Source organism: Solanum dulcamara, chromosome 5 (assembly GCF_947179165.1).
Source record: "Solanum dulcamara chromosome 5, daSolDulc1.2, whole genome shotgun sequence".
NCBI classification, from domain to species: domain Eukaryota; kingdom Viridiplantae; phylum Streptophyta; class Magnoliopsida; order Solanales; family Solanaceae; genus Solanum; species Solanum dulcamara.
Window position 1 is genome coordinate 71,607,010 of NC_077241.1, and position 10,275 is coordinate 71,617,284.

At 36.3% G+C, this 10,275-nt stretch overlaps 2 protein-coding genes across 2 annotated transcripts; both read right to left on the reverse strand.

Moving 5' to 3' along the window:
• Positions 1–250: 250 nt before the first annotated feature.
• On the reverse strand, positions 251–5,556 carry LOC129889617 (uncharacterized). Its single transcript, XM_055964998.1, has 10 exons — positions 5,149–5,556; positions 4,204–4,269; positions 3,592–3,772; positions 2,337–2,533; positions 2,175–2,225; positions 1,621–1,712; positions 1,453–1,514; positions 1,157–1,254; positions 782–886; positions 251–675 (listed from the first exon to the last, which is right to left on the reverse strand). Exons 1-10 carry the CDS (start codon positions 5,431–5,433, stop codon positions 532–534), a joined length of 1,281 nt encoding a protein of 426 aa, XP_055820973.1. The 5' UTR covers positions 5,434–5,556; the 3' UTR covers positions 251–531.
• Positions 5,557–6,407: 851 nt separating this feature from the next.
• On the reverse strand, positions 6,408–10,198 carry LOC129889618 (uncharacterized). Its single transcript, XM_055964999.1, has 5 exons — positions 9,660–10,198; positions 8,816–9,009; positions 8,304–8,543; positions 8,071–8,148; positions 6,408–7,524 (listed from the first exon to the last, which is right to left on the reverse strand). Exons 1-5 carry the CDS (start codon positions 9,839–9,841, stop codon positions 6,719–6,721), a joined length of 1,500 nt encoding a protein of 499 aa, XP_055820974.1. The 5' UTR covers positions 9,842–10,198; the 3' UTR covers positions 6,408–6,718.
• Between the last annotated feature and the right edge of the window lie 77 nt (positions 10,199–10,275).

A 10,275-nucleotide genomic window follows, 5' to 3' on the forward strand; every position in this document is an offset into this window, starting at 1 on the left:
AACACAAGACAACTAAAAGTGTCTTGTTAGAATATCGACAGCAATGAGCCAGCTATACTGCTTCTTTGACCCTTGTTTTTTTACTGCATTGATCACACTATGGTTATCCAAATAGCATTTTTTGCTACAAGGGCAATGGGAGAAGCATCCCGCACTAGAGCGAGGTGTGGGAAGAAGATTCTTAGCTATGCTATGAAGCCTATGAACTACTGGTAATATAAGATGACGCATGTATGACTTGGAGAAAACATGAAGGAAGAATAAATTAACTTGAATGTACATTTCAAATGAGACAGTACATCATTCATCACAATTCACAACTGTTTATACATGAGGCACGTCCCCGAAAGCGGAGGAGGGGGAGAAAATTGAGAGACAACTAAGTACAAGACAATATCACATGAGATCATAATCTATATCGATCACAGAATGAACTCTCACAGTTTCGTAGGGGTTCGCGCTATGGCTATCAGAATGCATTTATGCTCAAGTTGAACTATAGGTTGCTAGTGGATAACATGCGTCCATCATCTATTCCTCACATAAGCAGCCTTTGAAACCCTTTCTTAATGCAGCTTCATCTAGGTTTCTGCCTATGAATACTAACTTGTTCATTCTCTTCTCATTTGGTTCCCATGTCTTGCCTGGGCATCCATCTAAAATGGAATGTACCCCCTTTGCAAAAGTTAAACGAAAGAAAAGTAAAAAAGGATCAAAATCAGAATCAAGAATGACTGAGCATCAAGATCAAGAATACCACAAAGACGAAATTGATGAGAACCTGGAAAACATAGCGCTCTTCAGAATCACTCACAGATAAAACCCCTTTCATCCTGTACAGGTCATCCCCATTCTCCTCAATCAGTCTTTCAAGCCAATCATCCACCTGGATCACATACCCAGTAAAATGTTGTTCATACAAAATAAACTAAATTTGGGCAAAACATGGACAAGTATCTTTGAATATTAAGTTTATGTTCGTCTCTAGCACCTTAAAGTGTTTAGTAGAGCAAGCCTTGTTAAAATATCAATCAGTGTTACATTAGGACAGAGCCGCAGACTTTAAGCATGCAGTGGCCAGTGAAATTGGTAACTCTACAATAACTAGATAATGATACAAAAAATAAGAAGCTAACTAGAAAGAAAGAGCACATACCTCATCTAAATCTATGGTTCCCTCTGACACAATACTAACACTGGATACAGCAGAATCGTGTACATGGTCATGATGGACATGGTGACTCTTGTGATGTTCTGCAAACAATGAGGCATGCTATCAAAAAAACTGAAGGAGCTTTACGTTTATCTTCTGATAAGATGAGAAGTCAGAGCAGTAATAAAAAAGAATCAAACAACTCATATGTAGGGAAAACAGAGAGAATCGGGGAGACATTGGAAAGAACAGGGAGAACGAAAATGAAATGTTTCAAAAGGTTAATTACTATTCACTACCATGCCTATCTTCATGTTTGTGCCCACAGTGGGAGCCCTCTGATTGAACTTCAGAATCAACTCTGCAAAGCAAGCATACTTGAAATCTCAACAACAACAACTCCAGATACCATTCTGAGCCAAGGAAAAGGAAACAGTTTAAGGAGAAAGTTCTTTAAGAAGAATCACCTGTCAAGATCGTAGCCACCAACTCCCAAAACAAAGTCCATATCAACCACCCCATGCTTTGCTCTCTTTATTTGTGCCATCCCATTGATATGCTGGAAAGTCACGGCAATCAAGACTTGGTATTCAAAAATGGAGTCGTAAATATAATCGAAAAAAGGGGGAAATATAACTAAATGCAGCTCAAAATGCATTACCAAGTCATATTGGAACAAGCATTACGGAGGAAATTAAAGGAATACAATAAGAAAGCAGTGAGAAGAGCCTCACAAAGAAATTCCCCCTTCACATTAAGCAGAATAGTTCTTAAAACTACATAAGCAAGAGGGAAATTTCCAAGCTTAACAACAATAACAAACCCAGTGTAATCCCACGAGTGTGGTCTGGGAAGGGTAGTGCGTACCCAGACCTTACCCCTACTTTGGAAGGTAATTTTCAATTTAATATCATTGAATCATTCATACGTAACATATTACAACAATATAAGTCATGTGTATATTAGAGCAACTAACTGCACTGCAATTGTAGAAGAAAGACTAAAAAATAAGAGACTCTACCTTGATTCTCTTTGTTAACACTTCGAGCTCAGATTCAGTTACCAAGTCTATCTGTCAACATAATCAGAAGAACATAAACTGAAATATAGGCTTCCAAAGATTGATTGAACCTACAGCAGGCTATGAAAAGAGTAACCAAGTAAAAGCTAGAAGCTGCCTTACCTTGTTCAAGATAATACGATCTGCATAAGCCACTTGTTCGACAGCCTCATTCGACACAAATCTGGGTTTTACCTTATTTAAATGTTGCAAGGAGTGCTTGCAATCAACCAATGTAACGACTCCATCAAGTTTGACATGTCTTGAAACCAATTCATCAGAACAAAATGTTTCAATAACTGGACCAGGCTTCGCAAGACCTGGAAAACAAGTAGCAACTCAAAGGAGTGGTTAGGAAGATGATAAACACTCACTAAACATGAGTTATGAATATCCACTTCTAAAGAAAAACATGCTACGGGGATTTAGTCAGACCAAGATGCATAATTAGTATTTAGTTTGTATTTTACAGGGGCCTCATGATGGGCTAAACTACGGAAACCCACCTTTCGTGGTTTTGTTTTTTCTTTGCCCTGCTTCTCCCAGTGAGGGAGAGGGTCTACAAAGGATTGTTCATTTCAGAAAGCTAGTAAGCAACATTCAGCAATATTGAAAACACATTTCTGTCAGCAATGCCAGTGGACAATAACTTTCCCACCCCATTTAGAGTGCTATTGAAGTATCCCATGAAGTTACAACAGATTACAGACCTAAACGAAGGCTTCATGCAATACAGTGGAAGATGAGAGTAATAATAGAAATAAACGAAACTGCACTAGTCATTGCAAATTGAATGAAGTTACATGCTTCCTAGTCCCAGGCATCTGAATTTCATTTGAATCACCATCAGGAACAGACAATATATCAAAACATAAGATCAACACTACATATGCATATGCATATGCATATGTTTCCCTCTTTTTTCCCACTCTTATCACTGCATCAACATTGTTCGAAGGAGAAGGAAGCAATTCAGTACAAGCTACCTTTTGGATTAATGCAAATCTACGTCTACGAGGATTTGTTTAAGGCACATAAATTTAATCCATCCCAGTCAATAAAAGAGATTAAGAAAGAACCTCTATTAAAATGCTTTGAGAAAGGTAACATAACTCTCTATTAAAATGTTTTCACATACTGTATAGAAGAACCTTATCTATTGCTCATAAGATAACCTGCATAAACCAGGCAAAGTTATCCATTTAAGTATTGAAGTAAATTGCGAGTGCTAAACTACATAATCAATTTTTTTTCCTTTCGATAAGTACTTCATAATCAGATGTTCTTGAGGTCTTACCAACAAAATTGAATCCACAAGTGCACTTGAGCATGTTTGAGAACAACAATTAATTACATTTTATTAAATAGTTTCACATACCTGTAGTCTCTATAACTATGTGATCAAATCTGTCTCTCCTATTCTTAACGAGCTCCAACAGCATCTTAACAAGGTCACCACGTACAGTACAGCATAGACAACCATTATTAACCATGAGAATCTCCTCATTAGATGAAGAATGACTAGCAACCAATGAGCCATCAATGTCCACCTCACCAAACTGCAATTGGATTAGCCATATAAAAATCTGAGTAAATGCAGATAATCCAAAATTTACTAGCCATACAACAACAACAACAACAACCCAGTGAAATCCCACAACGTGGGGTCTGGGGAGGGTAAAGTGTACGCAGACTTTACTCCTACCAAGGTAGGACGGCTGTTTCTGAGAGAACCTCGGCTCAATAAAAGAATAAAAGAATAAAAAGAGGTTAGATACTGCTAAGAAGTACCAGAAGTTCAAAGTGTTATGTGAAAGCAAATAACAAATAACAAAAGCGTCACAGATAAATTGCAAAATTTACTAGCCATAACATAATTAATTGCAAAATGGGAAGTCAAAGGGCATCGATTATATAGAAGAAAAAAAACAATCTTAGGTTATAATAGTTAACAATAATAACTGGATAAGATGAGAAAAACCCGGAATACCTCATTTTCAATCACAGCAATCCGCTTCCCATGCTGAGATGTCAGTATATGATTCAACAGAGTAGTCTGCCAGAGTATCCATGAAAGAAAAGAAAGAGACATTTCTCATAAGCATACAAATCCCGACATCTTCTACATGCAAGGTGATTCAAATATCTCAATTCAACAAAGAGAATAACTACATTCGTGGTGTTTATAAGTAAAAAACAGAAACCAAAAAAGAAAACAGGAAGGTGATATTAAGAAGACAAATCATTTAGTTCTAATTTTACATTGGGCATAATTGCATTAACCTTTGACTTTTATGTATTTCATCTGAAACTTTAGCTAACATGGAGTTGATGACACATATGTGGTAACTGGATTACACTGTCCACCTATACATGATATGCTTTTTCAGCATTTGTAGTCAACAAAATGCCATAATTTCTTCAACCCATAATAGAACAAACACTAGCACAAACAAAGAAAAGGAGGAAAACATTTACATAACATCTAGTTGAATACAATTAGTTTTTAAAGCAAGTTCAAATAAGAATGTGAAAACCTCAAGGGCATGAGAGATTTTACTTCCTGAACCGAAATGAACTACCCTCCTTCCCCCCAAATTCACAAAATCACGGATTCAGAGCACAAGAATCAACTTATGTAATTCTCGTTGTGAACAAAATTTAGATGTTCGAAAACTATATACAAAGATCTACAAAGCAACTTTTTTCAATCCATTTCATTCTAATATTCAATAATTTGCTAAACAAATAAACTACGCCCCAATTCCGAGCTAGCTGAGCTCAGTTAGATGAATTCTCCTCCCTATCCATATTGCTTTCATTTGATCTGTTTCATTCTAATATTCAATAACTTAGGTTATCATAACTACAACTAAAAATTATGAGAAAAATGCAATCATTTTGTTTTAAAAAAAAACTGTTTGATTCCCCGAACCTTTCCAGAGCCAAGAAAACCAGTAATAATAGTGGCCGGAACACGACTATCAAGATTCAAAGCGGCTGCAATGGAAGAATCAGAGTCTTGGGCGACGTACTCAGGAGAAGTGGAGAAACTTCTAGAATTAAGTGAATGGCAATGGAATTCTCTGGAAGCGAATGAGTGAAGAGCTCTTAGGAATTGGGAAATGTGAGGGAAGTTGTTGGAGCGATAAAGATGGAGAGGTTGGCTGAGTTTTAGAGATGTTGATGATTTGGAGAGCAAGTATCTCAGAGTAGCCATTGTTGAGTTGCTGTGAAAATATTGGGAATCAAACAACGGTGTCGTCTTAAACCCTAGTTGGGGGGGTTTTGGTGAACTTTTTGAGTTGAAAGTTTATTTATACCAACTTGGAGCTAGAGAAAGGGGTAGTTTTTTCACGCCGAGTAGGGTCTAGGGGAAGTATTTTTTATACTCAAAGTTTGAACTCGAAATCTAGTTAAGGAACAACGTTATTCACTGCATCACCTCCTTTGCTGGTGAAGTAGGTTTTTGCTATAGGAAAAATATTAATTAAGAGGGATATTTGACTATTTTAATTTTATTAATATTTTAAGATATAATCTCTCTTTATTGAATATTTAATCTATTTCGGAAAATCAAGAATCTTTTGGGTATGTTGTTGTTGTTGTTTCGGGAAGAACTTGATTTTTCTCAATCAACCAAGCAAGTAGGCGATCAAGGGGATAGGGTAGCTACGAGTAAATGTGTTTTTATTCAAACTCATGTAGCTATCATGAAAAAAATGAAGTATTTAAGGGTATCTGGTGCGAAGAAAAATGTTTCTTAGAAATGCTTTTTCAAAAAATAAGTCAATTTCTTATTTATACTTTAGGGTTTGGTAAGTAAACAAGTAAAGATATTATCCAAAAGCATTTGTATATAATTTAAACAAACACTATAGGGAATGAGGTGGGGTACGGGTGTGGATGATGAGGAACTATGGGGAGTAGGGTGAGGGGTGGATATGCTGGAGGATGGGAAAGAGGCTTAATGTAAAAATAGGGAATTTGTTTTTCCTGCTTCCACAAGAAAAGTATATTTCAACCTCAAATTAGTGTATTCAAGTCCATGTCATTCCAATACTGAAACATTTAAAAGATTCATCAGACTTAAATTGTTTCTACACTAACCATTATTCTATCATAACTCTTCTTTTATTCAAGTCTAAAAATGGTTAAGACTTTGCAAAAGGAACATAAAGTTAAACTGTGAAGTAATAGAAGTACTTGAAGAACTATACTAGTAAAAAGCAACTCAATCTTACTACAATAGGACTATTAGATGGATTTCATGTTGGAAGAACAAAAGGCTAAGCAATCATTTTGCTCATTTTTTTGCAAGTTAAGGATTACTTACAGAGGAGATATTAACCTACAGAAGTATGTCAATATACAGTTCTCATAATGTCAACAGTTACAAAAAAAAAAAAAAAAAACTAAGCAACCTGTAATATCTACAGAAAGCTTCTCCTACTCAGAAAGTCAAAGGGCAATAAATACACCATATGAACACCTCTTGCTTATGATCATACATTTCCAAGTGCCCCTATTAACTTGATGAATACGTCTTTCACAGGGACACATGTAACACGAGGCAGTCTGTCATCTTTTACAGCATTCTTGATTCTGGAATCAGCAAGGTAGAGTGATCTTGGTTTATTCTTTGACATGTTTGACTTCTTCGATAACTTCCCACGAGACTTGGTATTAAAGCGACCATTTTTCCTAGCTTGGGAACTCAAATCTCCGAGTTTCTTGCTGCTGTGCTGAATGTTCTCATACTTAGTTGCAGAAGAGGTAGAACTTGTGTAACAGACGGGAGTTCTCTTCGATGTTCTCCAAACAAGTTGAGGCATTCTGCTCTTGTTTTGCAGTTGATCACAGCTCTCCTTTTTAACAGGAAGCATTGAACTATCGTATAACACTTCTATGTTGATGGGGTGACCGACAATTGCCTTTCCATTTAGTCTACTCATTAAAGAAACAAGGGGAGTATGCTCTCCTCTATATGTGCTTTGAACTGTCATATGCACATCTATTAATGTCTTGGTACTATTCTTCCGCGTGGTGAACTTTGAACTAGGGCTTTGGATGCTGGTGTCCTCAGAGAAACTGTTCCCTGGACTAGGCTGAGACTCCTGATTGAGATCCCTTGACATGTTTTCAAATGATTCAGTCTTAAATCCAAATTCAGTACTTCGTTCATTAGTTGAAACAACTGATCTGCTCCTAAAATGCTGATTATGCACTTTCCCATTGTGCTTCCATTTTTTGACTGCTGGACGACTGATGACCTTGAAGCTCATCTTCGCTGGTTGCAATGCATTATGACCTGAATTTTCAGAACAGATCAAAAAAGCACAACAAACAGTATCCAATCAATTGCTTGGTCCTGAAACTACTCTAGACATTTGCAGTGCTCTTCTATTTAGCAGCATCATTCATCAAAAAAGTTCCATCTTTCATCAATATGATTTACACCTATGATTGTTGAACTTAAATCATATGATGTAAGAGATGTTCTTAGATGTAAATTTTGTAGAATTGAAGTCACTGGCAATGCCAATTCCATGACATCACAGTAGCACACTGATGTAATAACTCAAAGAAAACGAAAGCAAATAAAGGGAAGTGTGCTAGTGCTTTAGGCATCATTGCATAGAAATATAAGGCAAGATCATTATGTAAAATCTGCTCAAATATGAAAAAGGCAACGTTTGAAAAAAGAGCCAGTTCAAATGTTGCTAATTAAGCAAAGATGAAGATCTAAACTGCAAACACACACCTTCCTCAAAGAAGATGGAATAGAAAGGAGATATACATGTATCAAAACCATAAACAAAAGGATCAAAAAAAGAAGCAGAGGATAAACATTAACCTGCAGTTTTCTCTTTCTTTCTATGTGAACTCTGCGAATCACTCTTCCAGGAACTCGTGGACTTCGAAGAAGAATTTTCTGCAGCATGAATAGATGTTGCTAATTAAGCAAAGATGAAGATCTAAACTGCAAACACACACCTTCCTCAAAGAAGATGGAATAGAAAGGAGATATACATGTATCAAAACCATAAACAAAAGGATCAAAAAAAGAAGCAGAGGATAAACATTAACCTGCAGTTTTCTCTTTCTTTCTATGTGAACTCTGCGAATCACTCTTCCAGGAACTCGTGGACTTCGAAGAAGAATTTTCTGCAGCATGAATAGATGTGGCAATCATATTTGATGATTGCGAATGAACTGATTTCTCCAAGAAAGATATCGAGTTGATAGGGGAGTAAAGACGTCTGCTTCTCTTTGCTCTTTGATTACTTTCTCCATGAGTCTCACCCTCTTTGAATCCAGAAATGAATACTGTAATATACAAACAAATTTTACCAACAGATTCCTTTATTGATTTTATTTAAGAAACTTGCAAGATTAGGATGACGAGATACTTTTTTTTCCGTAATGTAGCATCATGAACATCAAATTTGGTAGCCATCTTGATTGACTTCTCCCTCCTAATTACTGTTCTATGAGCTAAAACATCCTTTTATGCTCGAATAAGCATCAATATCCTCATCAATTTTCAGTCTAATACAACAAAGATAAAAAAGCCAATATGAGCCAAACAGCTAAAATACCTGGCCTTTCCAGTTTCTCCTGATCTTGCTTCTCAAGTTCAAGAGCATGAAGAATGGCATCTGCTCTGTGTGCATATTTCAGGCTTTTAGTATAGGTAAGAGTCTTGGATGATTCAGCCTTTTTGATACAACCATCAAACTCACCACATCGAAACGCCTTTACGCGACTAGACTTCTCCAAATTGTACCAATACCTGATAATTTTGATATACAATCGCACACAAATATGATTTGACACCTTCATTTACTGATCTCAAAAACCACAAAAGATACCAAGAAACACAATAAAGGAAAAAAAAAACAGCAACAACACAGTTTTGTCACGTTTCTCTGTTTCCTCTGTGATCAAGAAGCTGTCCAGAGGTAGACATGTCAAATTTACCAAAAGTTTTAAGAAAAACCCCACAAATTAAACTGAGATAAACAAACTATAGTACTCAACCTAAGCTGTGAAACCAGCAAAAGAGACAGCTTCTATGGTTAGGACAGAAAGGGTCTTAAGTCAAAAGTTTGATTTTCAAAAATACTAACTTCTTGTCTCACATGCAAAACAAAATAAACAGTATACAACCTTCATTTCTATGAGTATAACAAAATTCAAGAAATTCTGCTATACTTTGTTCTTACAACTACTTAGCAGCAAAAGACAGTAGCTCACACAAGAACTTAACATTATACCCCCCCCCCCCCTTCCCCCCATCTTTTCTTAATCTTACCAAAAAAATCCATCAAATCTTAACTCCCTACCAAGAAAAAACAAAAGGGGTCCTCAAGAATCCCATGTTCTAACTTCTAACAACACATAAACAACAAAAGAAGCAGAAAAAAAGAGCTAAGAGCATACACAGAAGCATCATCTCTACCAAGAAGCTTGATTGGAAATCTTGAACTGAAATTAGTACGAGAAAGAATCCCAGAAGTTGGGATTTCATTGCTACACAATATTCTCCCTGGCCACCATGTTCCATTTTGTCTCAACACCCAAACTACACTACCTCCTTTTCTTTCTATCACAGGCCCTCCCATTTTTTTTTTTTACTTGAAAAAACTAGAAAATCTTCAGATTCAGCTCCTTATAGAAGAGATATAAAAAGGGGTTTTAGCAAAGTTTAGTACTTTTATCATTATCATCATCCAGCACAGGTTAAAAAAAAAGTTGCAGAGCCAAGAATAAAGCATCCAATGGCACTCTGCTATCTGTTTTTGTTATTATTTTTTCTCTTTTTGAATTGAATGTACGAAAAACGTACGTTGGCTCTCTTTTTGGTCGTCTTTTTGTTAGGACTTAGGAACATGGAGGGAAGCTATTTGTGTGATAATATCATAGGCGTCCAAAACTATAGTTCAAAAAATTTGTGCTCCTTCAAATCCTAGGATAGGAACTATGGGTCGAGTGAGTGAAAGATTAGGAGTCCGTTTGGATTGGCTTTACCAACTTAAAGTCCATTTTCATCTTTTGA

What these genes read in the sequence shown, in the direction of transcription:
- LOC129889617 (XM_055964998.1), bottom strand. Translation starts at nt 5,433, where the DNA reads ATGGCTACTCTGAGATACTTGCTCTCCAAATCATCAACATCTCTAAAA. An exon ending in GGTGGCTACGATCTTGACAG is followed by an intron (nt 1,515 to 1,620) that starts GTGATTCTTCTT and finishes CTTGCTTTGCAG; the next exon opens with AGTTGATTCTGAAGTTCAAT. An exon ending in CAAACATGAAGATAGGCATG is followed by an intron (nt 1,255 to 1,452) that starts GTAGTGAATAGT and finishes CATTGTTTGCAG; the next exon opens with AACATCACAAGAGTCACCAT.
- LOC129889618 (XM_055964999.1), bottom strand. Translation starts at nt 9,841, where the DNA reads ATGGGAGGGCCTGTGATAGAAAGAAAAGGAGGTAGTGTAGTTTGGGTG. An exon ending in GGTAGAGATGATGCTTCTGT is followed by an intron (nt 9,010 to 9,659) that starts GTATGCTCTTAG and finishes CAAAATTATCAG; the next exon opens with GTATTGGTACAATTTGGAGA. An exon ending in AAAGAAAGAGAAAACTGCAG is followed by an intron (nt 7,525 to 8,070) that starts GTTAATGTTTAT and finishes CTGAAAATTCAG; the next exon opens with GTCATAATGCATTGCAACCA.